This window comes from Telopea speciosissima, chromosome 2, assembly GCF_018873765.1.
Source record: "Telopea speciosissima isolate NSW1024214 ecotype Mountain lineage chromosome 2, Tspe_v1, whole genome shotgun sequence".
Lineage (NCBI taxonomy): Eukaryota > Viridiplantae > Streptophyta > Magnoliopsida > Proteales > Proteaceae > Telopea > Telopea speciosissima.
The window spans coordinates 692,525-715,318 of NC_057917.1; the positions used below are offsets into that span (position 1 = coordinate 692,525).

General features: G+C 38.9%; 2 protein-coding genes and 1 long non-coding RNA gene across 3 annotated transcripts in view; 2 read left to right on the forward strand and 1 right to left on the reverse strand.

The window, feature by feature from the left end:
* The window catches only part of LOC122649746, a 14,474-nt gene extending 7,482 nt beyond the window's left edge, over window positions 1-6,992 (forward strand). Inside the window, exons 2-3 of the mRNA XM_043842986.1 lie at window positions 2,376-2,382; window positions 6,455-6,992. Coding sequence (XP_043698921.1) covers window positions 6,481-6,984 — 504 coding nt within the window. The 5' untranslated portion in view covers window positions 2,376-2,382; window positions 6,455-6,480 and the 3' untranslated portion in view covers window positions 6,985-6,992. The remainder of the gene's footprint in view (window positions 1-2,375; window positions 2,383-6,454) is intronic.
* Window positions 6,993-8,287: 1,295 nt separating this feature from the next.
* LOC122652867 (transcription elongation factor TFIIS-like) lies at window positions 8,288-11,602 on the reverse strand. Its single transcript, XM_043846748.1, has 2 exons — window positions 11,154-11,602; window positions 8,288-9,365 (listed from the first exon to the last, which is right to left on the reverse strand). Exons 1-2 carry the CDS (start codon window positions 11,316-11,318, stop codon window positions 8,382-8,384), a joined length of 1,149 nt encoding a protein of 382 aa, XP_043702683.1. The 5' UTR covers window positions 11,319-11,602; the 3' UTR covers window positions 8,288-8,381.
* A 5,344-nt stretch (window positions 11,603-16,946) lies between these two features.
* Window positions 16,947-18,472, forward strand: LOC122652868. The gene is made up of 3 exons (XR_006331658.1): window positions 16,947-16,975; window positions 17,097-18,190; window positions 18,359-18,472. It is a non-coding gene; the product is annotated as an uncharacterized LOC122652868 (long non-coding RNA).
* The last annotated feature ends 4,322 nt before the right edge of the window (window positions 18,473-22,794 follow it).

A 22,794-nucleotide genomic window follows, 5' to 3' on the forward strand; every position in this document is an offset into this window, starting at 1 on the left:
TTCACACCAATGTTGTTTTCTCTTCCTTTGAATCCTTGGTCATCAAAGCAGTTGCACTTGGACTTGCAATGAGTCCTTGAGAATTGCAATCTTAGTACCCGTGTCCTGATAAGCTGAAAATCTGTTGAGTTTTAAAATGTCTTCTGCATTGGCATATCTATTTTGTGGACATTTATATTATCTGATTGGAGCTCAATCAAATATAATCAGTCTGTACTCTCAGATTATCAGTGAGTTTTTAGATGTTTCTTATCTGAGGTGCTACCATTAAATAATATATTGGACAAAATAAAAAAGATGGCTTCAAGTATATTTTCATGACTATTTGCTTTTTTGGTGCTCTCTTTCAAGTGTCGAATGTTAAGTTGTAACGCACTCATGTTCATGATAGATGCATGCTTATGTGATTGTTTCTGTCTTCTGATAATAGGTGAAAGATACTGTTGAAGAAAGCATTCTCAAATTGAATAGCAGCAGGACTACCAATTCTGTCATCAGCGGTAACACCAAAAATAAAGATCAGCCAGTCCTGACACTCAAAGATGTTGAATCCTTATTCTCTGCAGCTTTGCCTCCCGCACAGCCTGAAAATGAGAATCCTAGTGAAAGTTTAATGCATCTGCCTCCTGCTGTCGCTGCTGGTCTGGCTGCTGAAAGGAGACTGAGAGAAAGTTCAAACTGATCTTTAATGACTGCTGAGGAGGCTGAGAACATTAGGAATCAAATCATCTCATGGTTATGACTTCTCGACTGGCATCTTCTGCGGAAGTTCAGGTAGCATTTTGCCCACAAACCATCCCAGTAATTCAGCTCCGGATACAACAACAACAACCGCCTGTCCTAGTTATGAGGGTTTGCTATGTGTTTATTTTGCCTACACTACTGATCTATCACGTGGTTGGGCATGTCAATACATGTGTAGAATGTCAACCCTTTCATTTTCAGCTTCTCAAAGCAGGATTTTCTTCTTTTTTTTTAACCCCAAAAAAAAAACATGATTTTCTTTTTTATAATTTATCAAAAAAAAAAAAAGCAGAATTTTCTCCCTTTTTTAATTTTTTTTAAAGCAGGGTTTTCTTTTTCATTCATATGTAGTTTATTTGATCTAATTTATTCCTGTAAATATGAAAACTCTAGTTGTGCTCTCTGATTTCAATTAGAGGGTAACAATTGATCATAGCCTTTTCATGTTTAAATTATTGTAATAAATTTTCATTTAAGTTGTATTAGTTCTCTCTCTGTGTACTATTCCACCTACCCCTTCCCCATTTTTTTTCTTGGGGGGAAGGGATGGGATTCTATTTACAAAGGAAATTTAAGGTGATGTTCATTTATGTTGTGAAAATGGGAAAGCCTGTAAAGGTAAGTTAGAAGGCTATAAAACATAGTACGAATGAAGTCAAGAGTATTATTGGATCCCCTTCACATCTGAGTCTATTATTGGACTGCAAGGGAAATCAGAAAGGCATACAATTCAGTTTGAAAGACATTGACAGTATTGTTCCCACCATTGCTAATCTTGATCCAGATAATGTCTTTTGTTATGCTTGAAGGACAAATTAAACAAAATAGGTTCTAGCACGTGGAAAAATGTGACCTAATTCAGAGTTGCTTCTAAAACAGATGCAGTCATGGTTTCAGAAATCGGATCGGAATCAGCCATGAATGTTCTTTGGTCTTCATTTTTCACCATTTCCCTCTTCTGTTATGTTTGAAGGCCAAATTTAAACAAAATAGGTTCTAGCATGTGGAAAAATGTGACCTAATGTAGAGGTACTTGTAAAACAAATTCAGTCATGGTTTCAGAAATTGGATCGGAATCAGCCGTGAATGTTCTTTGGTCTTCATTTTTCATCATTTCCCTCTTCTATTCAGTAAACTAGTAAAAAAAAATCAATGAGACTTCTTTCTTGTAGCAAGATCTACAAGTCTTTTGAATCAAAACTCCAAATGAAAAATCTACGGAAATCCTTCCCGATTCCGGGTTTTCAAACTTTGGATTCAATATTCTATAATTTTTTTTTTATCTTTTTTGGTAATGAACATTCTATAAATTGGATAGCAAGTTAGCAACAAAATTGCTTCTCGCCTGTGGGTCTTCCACTAACATCCATTTGGATATTCAAATTTTGATTGTCTACCTGGTTACATGGATAATATGATATTCTGAAATACTGTGAAGGGAATTGAAGTGAAATAAAACTTTCGATAAAATGAAAAGAAATTTGTGGGAGACGTTATGGTTGGAGTTAAAGCAAGGTTCCAAAATACGGAATCGGAGATCAAATCAATCCCCGTCGAATCCAAATCGGCTGGAATCTGTCCCAAAAAAACTCTACAATCAATCCACAGATCTGAAAATCCAATGATTCTAGAGTTTTAGCCAATGTATATGTCATAGTGAATAGATAAGAATTGGGATTAGACCGATTCTGATTCAAATCGATCGATTCATTGATCCAATTCATGATTCTTGAAACCATGGTTAAAAGTCAAAAGTTTGTTGACTTGGTTTCTCCTTCATTCACTTCACCAACTAAATGAGCTCCCACTGACCTAGATTTTGGAAAGAGCAAATCATACACTCTCCAATTATATTTTTGGCTGTCACATGTGGTTCTTGATTCTTAGTTTTTGGAGTCCAATTTCTTCTTCATTCAGAGTCTGCCCTTTTACAAAAGACTTTCAATTGGAACCGATAGAATATCGGGTTGAACTGGTCGAAAAAAACCCTAAAAGTTATCAGATCAGATTGGCTGGAATCGAACTAATTGGACCGTTCAGAATCAGTTTGAATCTATTAAAAAAAAAAAAATCCTAGAATCAACAACGATATCAGATCAGATTGGCTGGACTGCCAACCGGTTGGACTGAACATAATTGGATTGAACTGGTCAAAAAAATCCTAAAATTATCGGACCAGATTGGGTGGAATCGGATGGCCGATCCAATCCCGATCCCTCAAACCCTGATTGTCTATAAATCAAGTAGAACTCTTCTTGCAGTAAAAGTGGTTGAACTATTTCTTTCTCTTATATTATCAGCAACTCGATCCTGACCAAAATTAGCAGATGAATTTTATGTGGATATCAACCCCCAAAAAGAATACAAAACAAAACCCCCAAAAAAGAAAAGAATGTGAACTGTTGTTATACACTAATCAATCTCAATCCAAGTTGGCGTACAAAGGAGCCCAAGTGAATGAAGGAACAAAGACAGTGGTCCTACCCCACTTTGGATAGAAGCCACATGACAAGACAAAACACCCAATAAAGAGAGAACTTATATATGAAGAAGGAGAAAGATAGCTGTGTTGATGGTAACTGTTTTTAACAAAGGTGACCTTAATTTCTAAGCATAGCTTAGCCTCATATTCTGATATTCTCCCCTCACCCACAAAAAGAGAGACAAAAAATTGACTGTGTCAAAAAAATTGATTCTTCTGGGAGGTATGAGCTTATTATATTATCCGAAGATTTTTCTTCAAATATGTCAAAACTAGTTAAAAATAGATGTTGATCATTATATTTATGGACTAAAAAAATATCAGTATCGGATCTCATCAAGCTTGGCCGAGATTATGTCGGTGGAACTATTCTTATTAAGAGCAAACCTATTAAAAATGCATATTTTTATTGAAATTAAGGGCAATTCCATCTAATTCGATTTGAAACGGCTAATTCGTATTGGTATTAATATCGAGTGATCCTGATACCACTATTAATAAACATGAGTACATCTATGTTCGGAGAAGAATCCATACACTGCTGGTTTATATTGGTATTTTACATGCCAAGTGAACAAAAAGTAATGAAACATTATATTTAATGAGGAGAGAGAATGAGACCCACATATATATAATGGGAAGTAGTTTTCTATCCAGGAGTGTGGCCTACGCCAGCACTCCTATGTGTCTATCTCTCTCCTCCTCAAAACAAGGGGGTAGATGTGTCTTTTCATATGGGGAGGAGAGAGATAGATTCATGGGAATGCTGGCATAGGCCACACTCTCGAATAGAGAACTTTCTTCCATATATAATTTATTTTTTAAGGGGGGGGGGGGGGTTAGGGGGGAATAGGGAGGGGGGGGAAGGTACCAGCCAGGGGAAAAAAAGCCTGTCTAGGAGTCCAGCTCCTATGCCGAGACACAGATCCCCGCGAATTGCCCACCACACCCCCTATGAAAGTCAAAAATTCTAACCCTGTCGATGCTTGTGCGTGTGCTCCCATTGGCAGGCACAGGAAAGCTGGATTGAGATCCTCTCCAGCAAGCACATCACCTAAGGAGGTTCCAAAGAGCATCCAACGGCTGGGTGTGCTAACTAGGTGCACGCTGGGATGTGTGCTAGCCAGCCCAGCCGTTGGATGCCTTATTGGCGCTCATTGGACAATCTCCTCATTGGAGAGGTGCTCAATGGTTGGGCATACTGACTGGGCGTATGCCGGGATGTGTGTCAACCAGTTCAGCAGTTGGATGCCTCATTGGACGATCTCCTCATTGGAGAGGATCTGGATCCAGACGAGCCCCTGGAGAGAGAGGGAGAAATGAAAATTTTTTGGTAGTGAAGTTCACACTGACAACATCAACTTCATTTTCCCTTCTTGCTCATATCAATGAAAAGTTATTGGGTTTTCTGGCACACAAGAAAAAAAATAACTCTTCTTGAATACTCGTGGTTTCCACTTTCCACTATCCAAATTAGGGCTGCAACAGGGTCGGGTTGGGCCGGGCTTTATGGGGAGGGGGAAAGAAATGCATGGGTTGGAATGGGCTGGGAAGAACTTATTAATTTTACATAAAATAACAATATAATAAATTATATTATAACACTTATTGTCTTCATATATAGTATATTATATAAAAAAAATGTGAATGAAATTTAAAGTTCATAATGTATAATTTATATCAATATATTTTTATATATAACTTAATTAGGTCCGCCGGGCAGTGCCAAGCTAGCTCGAGGCCTCAACCCTACCCCACCCCCCCCATCGGGAAGTCCAACCGCCCGCCCCGGGGCCAATATCTTTGCCCGGACCCCCCCCCCCCCGGGGGGGGCCGGCCCCCCCCCCACCCCCCCCCCCCCCCTAATCCAAAAATTCGAACTACTTTGAAAAAAACTGAAATTAACTTGAGAACTGAATAGAAGACGTTTCAAATTCAATTTACCAAAAGAAAAAAAAGAAAAAACCAGAAAAAGGAAAACCAAGAAAAGTAAATTACAAGGATGATTATTCTATAATGGAAATTATTTTGGATTAAGACCTATATGAAGCTGATAGATATGATCGGATGCACTTGGTAATTAGCTAACCCTCAGGGGATATGGGATGTAAAATTATAAACATTGCTATTTTCTTCTTGTTGAGGACATCAAGCATTTATCCACTTTCTTTAGGTTCTGTTTCTTCTCTTACATTTTCTGGGAGACTAACATAAACCTTGGCTGACTCCCTGACAAGGAAGGACCTGTCTTGTGCGTATGAGACAACGTGGCCATTTTCCACTTCTTGGTTATCTGACATTCGTAACTCTTGTAATTCAAATATCTTGCGGACACGCATAAATAAATAGTCCTTCTCATACCCAAAAAACCACTGAAGGTGTCACAGAGAAGTGAGAATCTATCCTGTCGGTGAGAGAAACCAAACCAATGGTCCCGCATAACTACAAATGTTTGACCATGTTAGATCAGACTAAAAGTGTGTCAATTTTTATTTTTTTTGGTTAAAAAAGTGTCAATGACTTCACGCAATTCCCATGGGTACTTAGTCGCTTGAAGAAGATAAATTTTGTCATAAAAAATGAAAGGGTAAGAGAATCTGGCCGTGTGTAGCACACAGTTTTTACATGCCTTGTGTCTGGACACAGGGACTGCCAAGTGACCAAGTAGTGATCTTTCGTATAGCACATCTGTGTAGGACCAATTAAAAACGATGCAAGGGCATTTGATTGAATGAGATTTTTCAATTTACTTAAGAGTGACAAATAATTTTGTGCAGTCCATTTTTTGGGCACCACTGATTAACATATTTTCCTAAAATATAATAATAATATTTATTTATAGACACAAGGATAAACGAAATTTATCTTCTCAAATACGGTGTACTGTCCAGTTCATCACCACACTTAAGAATCCAACCGTCCACCCAACGTTTGAATAGATAAAAAGATATCATTGCCCATGTTTTTACGTTTAAATTCTTAAGTGTGATGCCATACTTCAGAGGATGAAAATTAGGACTAATGAAAATCCAACAAAAGTACCGCCCTAACCCCATGAAATAAAAAAAATAAAAAAAAATGGATTGATCACATAAGGTGGAATCGTTCGAGTAGGTATTAGCAGGTTTCAGTTTACTCCTCTAACCCCTATATATATATAAGCCCGTTCAAGTGTCCCAACTCCAACCTATCTCAAGCCCTAGTTAATTTGCACCTACAAGTCTACTCACAGTTTCTCTCTGAAACTAGAGGCCATGGAAGCCCAGACACAGTTTCATCTCCGTCATCAAATTCAAGCCATCACCACTCGCCATCTCCGAAGCCATACTACTAGACCTTCACTTTATTCAACGTTATCTTGTCACTATTCCTGGCCAGCTCAGTCTTTTCAAAATGAAATTACATTTACAGGTTTATCGGCAAGATTGAGATTGCCGGAATCTGTAGCTCTGGTTGCATCATCGAAGCGAGAAGTGGAATCAGGACTTGTCACAGAAACAGGAGCTGAAGAAGAAGAAGCTGAAATTAACTCAGAGGAATGGGAGAAGTTAGGATATGAGGTTTATGAGGAAGGGAGAGGGGATAAGAGATGTGGGGAGAAGAAAGGAATAGTGGAAGTAATGGAGTGCTTGGAAGAAGAAGCAATCCTTGGGAGTGACCAGGGGAGAGAGCCCACCGATTACAATCGCAGGGCACGTATCTTCGACAAGAGCTCTCGGGTCTTCCAGGCTCTCAAGCAACGCAGCAACGCTTTCTAGTCCCTAAATTGTTCTCTTCCCCAGTAGTAATCCCATAATCTAAATATGAAGTATATGCATCAAGGCAATGCCTGCTTATCCCTATAGTACAGAACAACTTGTACTCAGATTGTAAAGTGTTGTATATATAGCAGTTATTACTGCAGTGAACTTGTGCTATCTTTCTTCAATTCAAATGATAAGATAATGGAGTGAACATGAAGCTTGCTTACTTCTTTTCTCTTCATCCCTGTAAAAATAGGGGGACTAACTGTTAGTTTCACCATGGACAAGAAGTTCAAAAGCAAATGCTGAGTTTATTATTATACTCTAAAAGGAAATACAATCCAATATTACAATTCTCACTTCAAACTACAAGTTTGGGCAGTTCAGAAATTGTTGTTTACAGATATTGAAAAACATTATTAAGGAATGAATTAGGAGAATCATACATATAGAAAAGCAAATTATACTGGGGGGGGTTAGGGCCCTTTGTACAGATGGTTTCTAGCTGCATCATACAAACCCTTGAAATTCACTGATTTTCCACATCTGTGTTCTGGTGCTCTATCGAATGAGCCGCAACAGCATTGGTAGTACAAATGCAGAAAAGCTACTTCAGTTTTGAAGTTAGAGAAACAAGCAGAGGATGGCCAAACTGGCTACATCATCCCTCAACAGCTCCACAGCCTGCAAAAAAGGTAATTCAAACTGCACTCTTCGAAAAACCTAAGCCATTGTGTTTGTGATCTCTACTGCTGTAAATCCTCCAATCACTACCCCAGTTATAGCAAACAAATACCGACTACCACAAGTAAAGAAAAATTGATTTTGGTAACCATTTGGAATTCAACCTGCAACTTTGAACATAGAATCCCAAGCATGCATATGAAAGAGGGGGGCTGTGGGGTGGGGGTACTAGCAAAAGTTCATCTCAACAAACTGATAAATAAGTAAAGGTTCCAAGAAAAACTAAGACCATGATGAAAGCATATAATCCACTGGATTCTAAGCTTCTGCACAAATTGTCCTTTGTAGAGATGCTCCCACTTCATCATTTTTAATGTATAATACATGTGATGGACACCTGAATACTATGCAGAAAAATGGATTAAACAACTTTAGGAAAAGGAAAAAGAGGACAGTGTTTGGTGTCGAAGTTGAAGAAAGTAGATACACTTCAAGGAGGGGGGGAGGGGGGCAGAGTTCCTAATTACACATCAAGAACAAGATGGTTGAATGCCTCCTGAAGTAGTAGATTCATCTTAATCCCTACGTAAGAATAATCCATTAAAAGGAAATCAAAAATTAAATGAACAAATGGTTGATATAATAAATAAAAAAAATAGGATGGAGGTACAGAGTTCAACATCCAAGCCAATCTGTCCCACATGGATGGTAGCTCCAAAAACAACCAACTAACAAAACTTCCAATGGTTGTTGCAGTTTACACATGTTACAAAGGTCGTCATAGGTTCATCGGCACTCCGCGTTTGCATCTGATGGTAAGTGCACTTCCGCTGCCCACATCGGCCACACCTGAACTGATCTGTTGTGGCTTTTGGGGCGCCCCCACGTTCACAATCAAATAAAGCCTTCTCCTTTATTTGGTTGTTCTCACTTCTCCTTTGATCACTTGCTAACTCATCAGGGGTCATCACAAGAAGTTTCTCTGGCTTGATATGTCCAAGAAGGACTCTTCTCCGCAAATCCGGGTTTTTGGGATCTCGCATGTTGAACATTATAGATCTGTATTTAAACTTCTGTGCCCCATTACTCCGGCCAATTTTTTCAAACAACACAGACTCCACAGATACGGCAACCCGGATTGGGTCACAGGCATTTACCTCTTCCCTAAAATCTTCAGTGACCTCATTAAAAACTCTGGAAAAGGCCTCTGCAAGATTTTCCCGGAGCTTGTCACGCGTACTATCGTTGCATTTGAGCATCGAAGTCAATTTTGGAGGACCATTGGAGGCTTGTGGAGGTTTTTTCATTCCAGAAGCTTGCTTATACTCTTTGGATATCATTTCAACCTTAACAAACTCACTCCCACTACTCTTCTTCTCCATCTTGACAGTCTCAATCTTCTCAACCTTTATAGTATCTGAAAATGAAGCTTTCTCAGATTTTATTCTCTCGCCCTGATCAATCCCCTCAGCCCTGGGAGTTTTGGCCTTTGTCACCTTCTCAATCTTCATGGGAACCTTTTGGACCTTCTCAACCTTGACAATCTCGGCCTTTTCAACCTTTGCAGAATCTTTATCCTCTGAGCTTCCATTTTTCTTATTTCTGGTTGTTTCCTCGATGATTACTTTTTTCCATGTCTCAATCAAGTCAGAAGCCACAGCCTGGATCTTTGCCCTAGGATGCCTTGTGAGCTGTCGAACACGTTTTCCAACCTGAAAGTGAAATAAACTGTGATAATGGGCAATAGAAGTGAAAAATTATGAAAAGCATTTGGGGTGGGGGTGAGAGATTCCACAATCAATGGCAAAAAATTCTAACTTCCAGACCCTTATTGCATTTCTAACATTAGTTAAGAAAAAGAGTCTGAATGAGGTGTTTTGTGAATGCAAAAAAGTAGTGGTTGAGAATCCACATGTTGAGGTATTGCAAGCGTAAATATGAATTTGGTAAAATCAATGACCCCAAATTTCTGGATCAACTGGTCCACAACGAAAAGCAATAAACCCAGCCCACCAAATTTGCCCCTATCAAAGCAGTATTAAGGTTCGAGTTTCAGACAGAATCATAAAGTTTTAAACCAGTTTTGAAAATAGAAGATGAACAAAATCTAAACAGCTAGACGTAAATAAGAAGCCTAAAGAACTAACAAAGATGGAGAGAAAAGGAGGAGGGAGAAAGCATGTAGAGAGTTAAGAACCCCTTGACCATCAGTTCAGCAGTCAAAACCTAAATTGGTACCAAGAAACATCTTCAACAGGACTGAGATAGAACATAAGAATGTTATTTCATTAGGTAAAGGACCGTATATCAATCATGAACAAAAATTCTAAATATCATTCTCAAATCAGATTCCAAAACAAAAATCCTGGCAGGAAATCCACCCAGAATTCCAGGATCAAATCAGAGGCCGAACCCAAACAAAAACATCCCATTGTTTTCTTCATCTTTATTTTTTTAATAATTCATGGTCTTTCCTAATCTTCAGTTATCTTATCTCTATGCTCCTTAATAGTTTTGAGTGCCAATATCCTTTTTTTCCTCACTATTTCTTTGGCTTTCTTTCTCATCTAGTCCAAACTCCAAACATTCATGAAGAAGTTGGAATGAAAACAATACCAAAATTTTGTACAGGAATTTTAACCCATTCTAACTCATAGTATTTTGTTATTCACCAAACATAACCAGTTAAGGGCATGCACCACAATAAGCATAAATAAGTTATTTGAAACAATAAAGGGAACAAACCAAGTACGACATACAGACCTATTGGATGAATCGGAGTCATGGATCTAGGCATCGTTAATGTATCTAAGGCATCAATGCGCATCAGTCCTATAGAGTCAAAAAATGGTTTTTTGTACTGGAATCGGCCTCTATACGGGTCAAGCGACTGATGCCGTGAACTACAACCTTGATCAGACCCGAATCATTACTTACAAACGAGCAGAATTTCCCTATAACAACTTAAAATCATCCGAGATAATGCCCAGAAAACATTTGTCCAAAACCAAACACACAAAAATAAACAAATAAATAAAAAAAGTCCTAAAACCCAAACAGGGACAATGATTCCTCCTACATGGCACCAAATTCACAATCACTGCGTTAGCTCAAAAGTGGTTTCTTATCACTACCTCAGCTCTCTCTACATCTTTTTTTCTCGTTATCTCCAATATACCTCATAAATTTCGACCCAGTTTCTAAATCAGATATAACATGTGAGTTACTTAAACCACGATTCAGGGACCCTCTGTTTTAAAGCGATCTTCTTAACTCCAAGAAACCTAACCTTCACAATGTCAAAATATTGAACGATATATAAAACAGGCCTTCTACTGCATTCCATATATTTAAAACTAAACAAAAAAGAATAAACTTTTTTCTTTTAAATCCAATTTGCATTTAAGTGGGGAAGAATGCGAACTCTAAAATCTAGATAGAATCACCCAAACTTATCAGATAACTTAAAAGACAATCGAAGCTGGACAAGGAGAAGATACCTGCGTTGCAATGAGAGCATCTTTTGTGACAGGAAAATGCTTCAACCGCTTCAAAACATCAATGCATCGAGTTTCCTCAGATCCACCAGAGGAAGGCTCATCCGTTGCTGCAGCATCTGCAGCTTTCTTCGCCGCTTCGAACAACTCAACAATTTCCTTCTCCATCTGTTCACTGAAGTGAAAGATAAACCCAGGTATCAAAACAATGTGAATAGATATAACAGAAAATCTTCACTCCTAGATATCTCCTTTTAACATCTTCCAGAGCATAAATAGGAGAAAATGAAATTCACATTAACAGAAACCTACCAAGAAAAAAAATCCACAACAGAGCTTGAACTTCTATAAATTACTGATACGATACCCGACGTGTGGGTGGGGTAGCTTCTTTGATTCCTCTGTTTCAGCTGTTAACTGGTCAAACCCTAATTATTTTAGGAGTTGTGAGAGGAGAAGAGAATACCAACATTATCAAAAAAAAAACAGAAGAGAATACCAGATATTTCTGACGTGTATATATATCTAGCGGTAACTGCAACTTCATTGCCTAGAACACGTGACATCCACGAACAAGATTTGTACCATGAGTAAGAGATCGTTTATACAAGTTGTTTTGTTTAACTGGTCGCCGAAGAGCATCGAGAAAGACTGCGACACACGAGTGTGATCGTCCACGTGTCATGACTTTTTTTCTTTTCTTTCTTATCCGTTTTGTTTTTTAACTCTTTTTTGGAAACTGTAGTGTTCATTTTTCTATAACAGTCTCTCTCCTCTCTCCTCTCTCTTGATGGGTCCTCTCATTCCTACTTAAACTTAAATATGGTGGCATCTTCTCTCTCCTCATTAAATATATATAATTAGAAATCCAGGAATGTGAGTAGCATTCATGGTCAATCTCTCTCCTTTGCATATGAAAAGACGCACACTTTGTTTCCGGTTTATACCAACTTACTCGGTTTTTTTTTTTTTTTTTGGAACAGGAGGTATCTAGCCTTTTGGCTGATTAATCCTCCAGGACTCATGTACAACTCTGCAAGACACATGAATCGGGAGTTACTGGGAGCCCCCATGTTCACCAAGGAGTTTCTTCTTAGGTGAGTAACCCCAAGGGGGGGAGGCGGAGTCGAATGACAAGCGATTTTATACACAATATTGTACATGATCTTGGTTTCAACCATTGGATGGGAAAAATAAGAGAATGTGCTATTCCACTTCTGCCCTCCATCTCATCCAATAGTTAACAAGCACGCCTATATATATACAAGGTTTGTGCCTAAAATCAGGGTCTTTTGATTTTATATTCTTTGCTTAGGGTATAAGATTCAAGGTGTCAAAAGTTGGCCTGCCCCAGTAAGTCCATCTGAACTAATAGGTTGAAGTTCGAGGCTAGTTCGACGACAATTAAATGTGTCGGACTCAAGCACCAACCGATTAATAGTCAGGCAAACCCATTACAAAGTAGTGGCCTCTGGGACCAATCGATAACCAACCATTTGTAGCTCAATTAGTTTGTTTGAACCTATTAGTCCATTTAAGAATCGTCTATAACCCAATTAGTCAATTAGCTTGTTTTAATCTTGATTATAGCCTATTTTAATCAAATTACAATGAGCCAGATTATGGACTGAAAAAAGACCAACCGGATAGACATGTGTCCATGCCTAGGCTTATGAGGCCCGATTACTTAAATGGGCAAAAATGGTACTTGAACTTAAATTGGTGAAAACCGATTAAGCCGTACCAAAACAACCAAGCGCGATTGGTTGACACCTCTAGATGCTGGCTCCCCTTTTATATCCACTTAAATTGGTGGGGACCGATTAGGCCCGATTAAAACCACTGAACCTAATTAGTTGACACACCTTTTATATTCCTGTACGGTTTTCTCTTAGTCCAAAATTTTATTTGGTGCACGCGGCGGGCTGAGAGGATTCATTTGTTTAATTTTCAAAACTATTCCGTTTCGCGTGAAATTCTCGTTTACCGCCAACAAAAATTTCTCGCCCATTAAGACCAGAAAACCTCCTATTTTCATTTCCCGCCCCTGCGAAGCAGCAGTTTTCGTCCAGCTCTGCAACTAGCGAGGACATTACTACATCTCAGTTTAGAGCTTCGACCTGCTCTGTCCAGGAAGGTCTTCGTCCATCATAACAGGTATTTCATTTCTCTCTCTTGCCCTGCATAGTTTATAATTTTTTTTTCCTCTAGCTGCAACGTTGCTCTTTGGATTCATCGATATGGGTTTGTACAATTTAGGTTTTTCCTTTTTATTTGATCGATTATGCTTCTTCTTTTGCAAACTTTGCAATTCCTTTGAGTATCTCATTTTTTGTCCTTCTCAATCTCGGTTACAGAATAAGATTTTCTACCATTCTTAAAGAGAACTTGAGAATGAAATAACCCCATCTGTCTCAGGTGATATAGTAGGACCAAAATGGGCATCAAAGATTTTGCCATCCTATGAACCCATTCGAACCACTTTTTGGATACTTTGGTAGTGTATATGGTAGCAAGTATAATAATCTGCATTAAAGATTTTGTGCCTCAACACAGAGTACATTATATCAGATTTTAATTTTTGACCCAGGCATAGCCCTAAAAGTTTAGTTTCAAATGAACTGTTTTTTTTTATTTTGTTTCATATAACTGTTTTAAGGCAGTGATTCCATTTGACGTATTTGTATCTTATAAATTTTTTAACAAGAGGAATGAAAATAGTCATTTGATCTGGAATTTTTAGATAGTGGTTTCTATGACCTTGTCCATGGCCATATTTTTAACTGTTCCTCGCTACTTATTATGTCCCTGCTAAATTTCCATATGATTCCCCAAAGGGCCAGTACCCTTCTATTATATGGAGGGAAGTATGGGACCTTGGAAGCAATCCATCCTGGTCAGAGCCAGGACCAATGGACTAGCAATATAATGGGCACAGCATGCAAGAAATGAGACACAGAGTCAGTTTCAAATGTGGGGAGTTCTTCGGAATTGTTCCTGCCAACTTACCAACAAAGATTTGAGTTCTTATGCATCAAAGGTGCAGCATAACCATCTTGCATTTTCTCTGTTTAGATAGTGAACATGCTCATGTTTAAACAATAAGGTAGTCTCTCTCCACCCCACCCCATCACTTAAATTCTTGTTAGAATTGCAATGTTAGAACCATGCAGGATGGGAATTGATAGGCAACGGTGACTCATTGAATTCTGGCTTCTTTTCTTTTTGGGTTAATTTCAAATGCCCCCCTGAAAATGGCCAAACGTACGATTATCCCCCTAACTTTCACTAATACAACGTGCCCCTGCTTTTCAATTTAAGTACTAATATAGTCTCTCCCGTTAGTCAGAAACGTTAAGTTATAACATATCCTAGTTTTTGAAAACTTATGGATCATTCTACCCCCACCAAATTAACTTTACCTAGATAAAATAAAAAAATAACCTGCAACTCATCTTCCCCAAATCGTTTAGGGTTTGGGGAAAATGAGTTATTGAAATCTCTTGGCCAACACAGACGAAAAAGAGAAAAAAAAAATTAGAAATGGAGATTCAATGCTGGAGCCCAACAGAATCTCAGTCTTCAAACAACCAACATAAACAACTTCGACATCAGCAGGGATAACACATCTTTGAGCTGCAACACAAGCGCGTTTTGTCCCATTCAAAAGACCACCTGATTTGCAACGATAATCCTCCTCTCTTGAAAAAGCAGAGGATACAACATCAGAACCCCCGGAATCACTCCGACCCTCATCGTCATAATCGTCATCAAAATCAGAGATTATCCCAGGAACAGTCATGACCCTTAGAAGTCGATTCATCGTTCGACCAATATGGGGTAAATCCTTCCCTGAAGAGACCAAATTCAACAAATTCGCACACGATCTAGATAACATCCTTTTCTCTTATGCTTCCCAAAGGAAAAATAAAAAATAAACATAAAACTAGACTCAAAAAAGGTCGATTTTCAGGCCAAAATAAAGTCTGGGATTCTCGGTACTCTGGATTCTTAGGGTTTGAAACTTTAAAAGGGTATATTGTAAACGGGTATTACAAACAAGAAGCGAAACTCTGATGGGTCGAAGAAGAAGAATCATGAGAGAATGGAAACAAAAAAACCCATAAAAAATCGTTCAATTAGAGCAGAGGAGAATTGTTATGCTCAGACAAGCGAAACTCTAATGGGTGGTCTTCAATTCTTCCCATTGGCCCATCATACAAAGAAAGGATTCCTAAACCCCAAGTAACAAACAAACAAACATTGGCCAAAATTGGCCGGATTTCATGGTCATTCGGCAGCTGTTTGGAGATCCAGACTCCAAAAAATTACCAGAGGGAAAGAGAATAATGGAAGGAAGAAAAGCAGAAAAGGTAAACGTACCTGAAAAGACTGAAACTCCAAGGCTGCATTTACGCCCTTCAGTCGCCGGTGAGTAGTCGATACATTTTTGAGAACGGAGAGGACACTCGATTGAGAACTCGCCGGACGTCGCTGCACTCGATCGAGATGGTCAGGCGGAGAAGAAGAAAAAGAAGGGGTCGGGGGGATACAATTGTAAAACTAGAAAAACTGGAAATCTTCCCCAAGGCTGCCTTTACGCCCTTCAGTCGCCAGTGAGTAGTCTATATATTTTTGAGGACGGAGAACACAGGGAAGAAGAAGAAAAGGAAGATTGGAAGAAATCGAAGAAGGAAGGAAAAGGGGGTTGCAAGTGGTTTTATTTTTTTTTTTTTTTAAAAAAAAAAAAGCATGTAATCGGTTGTAGAGATTAAACAAATTAGAATGTAATTTTTCTTTTTAAAAGAGTCAACATGTAATCCTAGGAGTTAGTTTCAATAGTGGAGGAACTAAAAAAAGGGAGGATGGAAACGGAAAAAAAAGAAAGTGAAGAATCTATATGAAGGTAGCAACAAACTTCAGCGGTCATATGGTTTGAAATTCTCTATATAATAAGAACAAGAGAATGTCTTGTGGAGGGAAGTTCTTAGCTTTATTAATAGCTTGGATGGCTACTTGGGAGGCAGGCCTTGGGAGATTTGTGCTATGTGATCACACATATCAGATGCTTGGCTTTGCAAGTGAATGTTTCTTTCCATTGGAAGCAACTGCTAGAAAATGACCTGGCTGAACTAGACTCCATCCTAGGAAGGTTTTTCCCTTGTTACCTGTATTAGCCAATTATATGCTTCTGCAACACTTTTTCTACTTAATGATCATTAGCAGATTTGTCATACACTGCAATGTTGATGGCATATGATGTCCTTGCTATAGAGTTTCCCTCCACTATGCTTATGGCTTAGGTAGTTTATATATTTTCTGAAATATAAGTACATTATCACATGCAATCTCCCTCTAGTTTGTTACCTCTCATAACTTTGTCCTTAATGAATATAATGCTCAGGGCTCTAGAGATTATTCTAGAAGCAAATTAAATACTGGAACAAGACTTATAAGGGCCAAGATACGTAGAAAATGTAAAAATAAATAGAAACAGAATATGGACAGGATTGATAGATATTAGAAGAAACTCAATTTCTCACAAACCAACAACCAGATAGACTAAAATCCAGGTTGAATCTGAAGGTTTATCAGGCCTATCAACTAATCTAAAATTTTTGGAAATCAAAGAAGGAACCATAGATGATTCTTAGGTTGCCTAATTTTTCAAGCTAGGATCAAGAACTAAAATATTATATTAGATATTGATGATAAACAGATTTCAGAGTAATTAGATTTGAGGACCAGTCGATCAGAAGCAATAATCAACAAGAGAGAATCAGAATTATAAAATCGATATGAACATGGGATCGTTTGCCCTACATGTAGATTTTCAAATCTTGGGTAATTATGGTTCAAACATAAATAAATCAATATACTACATAATATCATGAAAATGTGTCCCTGACTCTACTTATGGGTGTCCCCACCCCCCTTTTCTTGTAGGGAGATATTATCTTGCAGATTCTGTTTTTCCTCTCCTCAAGCATTTCATTACTCCATATCGTGGGTTACAATATCATCTAAATGCTATTAGAGATTGATTGCATAATTCACGGAAAGAGTTAATTAATCGTAGGCACTCATTGTTACAAAATGTCATTGAACTAGCATTTGATGTTCTGAAGAAGTGTTTTGGCATATTATGCGCAAAGCTGACATACTCATTTGAAACGCAAATTGATATTGTTTTAGCTTGTTATATGCTGCATAATCACATTAGAAGAGTGATGCTAGATGATAATCTATTGGAGGACACAGACACTGATTTGAGTAGGAAAACTCCTAAAGTTGACGATCTTGTCGAAGCCCCATCTAGCAGAGCAGAAGAGAGGCTCGTGAGGGTAGTAGAAATGTAGAATAAGAAATGAAATTATATACTTCTTGTGGAATGCCTATCAACTTCAACATTGTCTTCGATAAATCTTTTTGATGTGATGTAATAGTTATGAACACAAAATCATTTGTTTATGAATAGATCTTTATGTCATCATGTAAAAGTTTTGAACACAAAACCTATTTGCTTATGATTGTAATTGCAATGGCTTGTTTCAAACGGTATTTGGTTGACATAAAAGTTCTTTGAGATTAAAAATTTCATTGAAACTTCTATTATGTGAATGATTAATTTTTTATAATTGTTATTTTTTAGAATTTTAATGAATGGTATCATATTTCAAAATTTGGCTAGTAGTTATAACTTTTAATGTCTATACTAGGGATGGATGAATTTGATGAGTCAAAGGAAAGGAAGAACATGCATTGGTCTCCTGCTATGGACCGGCGTCTGCTTGAAACATTACTTCAACAAGTTTAAGAGGGAAACAAATGCCCAAATGGATTTAAACCTGCTGCAAACACCGTGGTCGTGGATGCGTTGAACCAACAATTCTCTTCCCATCTTTCACGGCAACATATTATCAATTGCCTCAAAATTCTGGGACCACACATAGATAAGTGTTAAAGTTGATTGGTCGAAGTGGAATTGGATGGAATGTTCAAACCAAAATGTTGGATGTTAGCAAAGAGCATTTATATTGGTTATGGTTAAATATTTCACACATACTTTATTTTACTCCCCCCATCCACCATCTACATAATATATTCATGTGTGCCAATGCAATATTTATAAACAAATAGTTTTATGTTTTCCAAATTTTAATGTCATACATTCTTATGTCTAAATGTATTAACTTTTCCATCCTCAGAGAAATCCAGACATGGACAAGAAGCTTAACAAGAAGAAATTTAAGTTATTTGACAAGATGTGTGAGGTATTCAGAGCAAATCATGCAACTGGAGAGTGGGCAAGATCACGGAAATTGTTATACCCGCACCCCGGGAGTATAATTAATTATAACTTCTTCCCCGTGACATGTAGTTATCACTGCCATGTATGCTGGTGAGTTGTTCTCACTGGTGGTCAAACCTAGCTACAAAATTATTGACCACAGACGAGTTTGCCTGGAAACTAGTCGGGATCACAAGTTGCACCTTGATGTGTCGGGGTAAGTAGTTGACCAAATTTTGTTGTGTGCTTACCGTCCTCTCAAAGCTCCTCGAAGTGTGGTCCAAAGGCCCCGACCTCTTATGGTGGGAACCACCTTCCTACTCGCATCGGATGCAAGGTTACGGCGCCTTCGACCCCGCATCCAATGCCGACAAGGACTCTTGTGGGTGAGACCCGTGGCTAAGGTGCTATTGGTGTCCTGCCATGTTTGGCCCTACCTTTACCCCTTTTATTAACTTGACTTTGTGTGGGCCTTGGGGCCCAAGTTAAGATTTTTTAAAGCTTGTGTAGGGATGGATGGTTGTTTGACCTTATCCAAACAGACCTTAGGTTACACTTATGAGGCCTTATCCAAATAGGCCAATAAATGTGATTTTCTATATGAGAGAGGTGGGTAGGATTATTCCTTAGTCTTTCTCTTTTTCTTTCCTAACCTAATCGTGAAAGGAGAGGAGAGCTTTGAAGAGAGGAGGCAACAAGGAGAAGAAGGAGAAGAAGAAGGAGAAGAAGGTGGGATCGGCTGCTTGAGCTTGGATCTACAAGGAAGACCTCTTGTTTACCTCAAATCAGGTAGGCCATGAACACTCTTGTCTCTCTCCCTTCTCTTTTCTCTTTTCGGTTGAGCTTGGAAGGCCCTCCATGTCCTTTTTTAGCTTAAATGGCTCACCTAATTTCAGTTTTGAGTTTGGGTTTCCTCTTGGAACCAAATGGTTTACCCTAACCTATGTTTTTGAGACTCCATTAATGTATTACAGTCCTATAAAGACCTCTATTTGACCTCTTCTTGAATCTATTTGATTCTAAAGCTTCAACCACCAAAGGAAACCCCAAACTGGATTTTTGAGCTTTTGATCCTTTAAACCCCTTAAATCTTTGGATGTTGGGTGTTTCTAAGACCCAAATAGACTCCAAGACACCCCTCCCTAGTCCCTTGAGGCTTAGAGAATCAAATGGGACAATCCCGAGCTTTAAAGACCTTGAAATCACACGGTTGCATCGGAGGCGAGCTGCGTGAGTCCGATGTTGCCTCCGATGTGGCCTCGAGCTCGCGGAAGGTCGGACTCAAGGTCGGTGGCAAGCCTCGCTGAGTCCGACGTTGCCTCGATGTGGCGAGTCTACAGTGAAGGTCGGACTCAAGGTCGGAGGCGGATCTCGCTAAGTCCGAGCGTTGCCTCCAACGCAGCTTTTAAGGCTTATAACTTATGTAAACGTGGGATTTCTCTATGAGGCCTCCCCTACACTCTCTCACACTCTTATTCACTTCCATAGGCGCCAACATATGTGCAATGGAGTGATTTTGAGCGGGAATTGTTGCGCTTATACAAATTCTATTTGAAGTAATTGGTGAGTGGGTTTGGGTGACTGTTTGAGCTTGTTTCCTATTGTTTATTCGTGCATTTATGAATTATATTGTGACATTATCATTCAAGCATGATTGCATATTTACATTTATGCATCTCATTGCACATATGTTGGCGCCTATGGAAGTGAATAAGAGTGTGAGAGAGTGTAGGGGAGGCCTCGGATTACGTGGAATTGTATATTGCATCTCATTCTTGCCTGTATGCGCCGTGTTGTGTTGGTACCGGGTGTTAGATGGAATGGGAGGTTGACACACCCGGATGTACATCTCAACACGATAGGATTCATGTAGTATATCCGTGGTTAGGCTCAGTTCCTATGCTACGACCCTTACCAACGGGGGTTTAGGTGTTGGGTAGCCAGAGCACATGCTACCTGTGGAGAGTTAGAGAGGCCAGGTCAGGGGTAGTAATGGTTATCGGGGTCTGCCTCTGGGTGGTGACGACTACGACCGGTGCAGGCTCCATAGTAATATTTGAGGTTGCATTGTGGTGAGAATGGAAGGATCCACAGTGTCTTCCCGAGTTATTGCAGAGCATATACCCATTGACTTAGCATTGTGTGTTAGGTGGTAAATGAATTAATAATGGCATGTACCATGGACTATTTGTGATTGTGTGATTGTGCATCCCCTTTTCTCTCTCACTAGCTCGGTGGAGCTAACCCCCCGTGTACACATCCTTTTTAGATTTGGATGCAGATGATTACTGTGGAGCCTGAGACCGTGACTAAGGATCATGGCGATGGTTGTCCATGATGATTGTGCCTACGGGCTGTACTGTCACTTGGGATCGTTCCCGTTTTATTATTTTTTTTGAGAGCCTTGTGTTTTGTATAAGCTTTTATGTTTTACCTTTTTGGTAGCTACTTGATGGTCATAGGAATTTTTATAACTATGTTACTTATTATCATTAGCCAATGAACATCTTATAATTATTTTATTTACGCTTCCGCAACTTTGACCTATCTTGGAATGTAATATTCTTTTGTCTTTCGCACTCTGATATTATTGTATTTTAATATTGGTTTATGACTGTGAGTTGGCTATTGCGTCAAGATCCTGGTGGTGAGGTGGGATGACGCGTGTCACCCCAATCATACCCTGATATTGTACTTTATCTCTTGTTGGGATAGGGGTGTGACAGAAACGCTCACAGGGTAGTTCCGAGGAGAGAGTAGTTGTGGACGATCTCAATTCAGCTTCGAACGTTGACTTATTTGGAGAGAGATTATATGGAGGGGCTGGCGGAAGCTACTCCAGGGATTGGGAGAAGATCACAACTTGCATTGAGTTCCATGACAAATTTTCAGCCAAACAATGTGGGAGCAAGTTCAAGTGCAGCATCATTCGATCGACAAAAAAAATGAGAAGAAAAGGAAGAGGGTTGGAAGTATACATCCTCAAGAAATTAGAAATTTGGGGCAAGATGTTAGATGGATGGCACAAGCATTCGAGCGTGCTGCACTTTCATTGGAGCGTATTGCTACTTCATTGGAGTGTACTGTTAATTCAGTTGCGGATCCATCAGTTGTATTAGCTTCTCTTTAGGAAGTGAGAGGATTTATCTGAGGAAAAATTTGTTGTGGCATATGATTACCTCTTTGAAAACGAGAAGAAGGCTAAGGCATTTCTTGCTCTACCTCCTAGGATGCGATTAGGATATTTGATGCGTCATCTAAGGAATATGTAAATAGATGGACAAATATTATGGTTGGAACATATACCTTTTGATATGGATAAATAATATGGTTGGAAAATGTACTTTTTGATATCAAGCTGGATTAGGACTTCTTGATAATGATGTTTGGTACATAATTGAGACAATTGCAGGAAAAAACAATATTGGCTACAAGCAGTTTATAATTATCATTTCCTTGGTTGCCAAACATTCTTACGTAAGGACCCAATCTAGTGTAGTAGGAATGTTAGGGAAAATCTTTGTTGGTACTCAATTGATGACTTTTACTAATATTGTTGCAAATCTATTTTGGTTATCTTTGGCATATATGTTAGGGTAAAGAACTTTGTTTGGGAGCATGGCCTACACTAACGCTCCCATGTGTCTATTTCTTTCCTCCCATGTGAAAAATCATCTTTGTTCCTTGTTTTGGGGAGGAGAAAGATAGACACAGAGACCACTGGCGTAGGCCTTGCTTCCGGATAGAGAACCACTTCCTTATATGTTATTACGAGGAGGGTTTGTTGCCTGGTCGCATGGCCCCTGTGCCAACACAAGGACCAATGAGGGGGTGTGCAGGGGTAGTGTGGTCATTTTTGCCCCATATGTGGGCACAAGGGACGGAACTAGTTAGCGTTCTTTTTCCTATGTTATTATACATTGTAGAAAGATCTTGTTGTAAATATGTACTAGGAATTTGAGAAGGGAGAGGGTTCTTGAATGACATAAAGGAGTGCACAAATGAGTTGCAACGAAACATTTTCATATATGAAAGGGTAAGTTCATTTCATGTGTAGAGGAGAGAGATAGAGGGAGGGATTTTTATACTCTCAAGTGCGATGCACTACACTACCAGTGCACCACATTTGAGAATCCAATTGTCCACCCAACACTTGAGAAGATAAAAAGAAGTTACTGTCCATGTTTTTACAGTTGGATTCTCAAGTGTGGTGTACTACACTTGAGAGGATAAAATTCATAGAGGGAGAGGGGCTAGCTTATCATCTCATGGCAGCTCAAATAACCTTTTCTCATATGAGAATTATATATTATCTATTTAACTTTAGAAAATGGGGTCCCTTCAATTTGTCGT

What these genes read in the sequence shown, in the direction of transcription:
- LOC122652867 (XM_043846748.1), bottom strand. Translation starts at nt 11,318, where the DNA reads ATGGAGAAGGAAATTGTTGAGTTGTTCGAAGCGGCGAAGAAAGCTGCA. An exon ending in ATGCTCTCATTGCAACGCAG is followed by an intron (nt 9,366 to 11,153) that starts GTATCTTCTCCT and finishes TTTCACTTTCAG; the next exon opens with GTTGGAAAACGTGTTCGACA.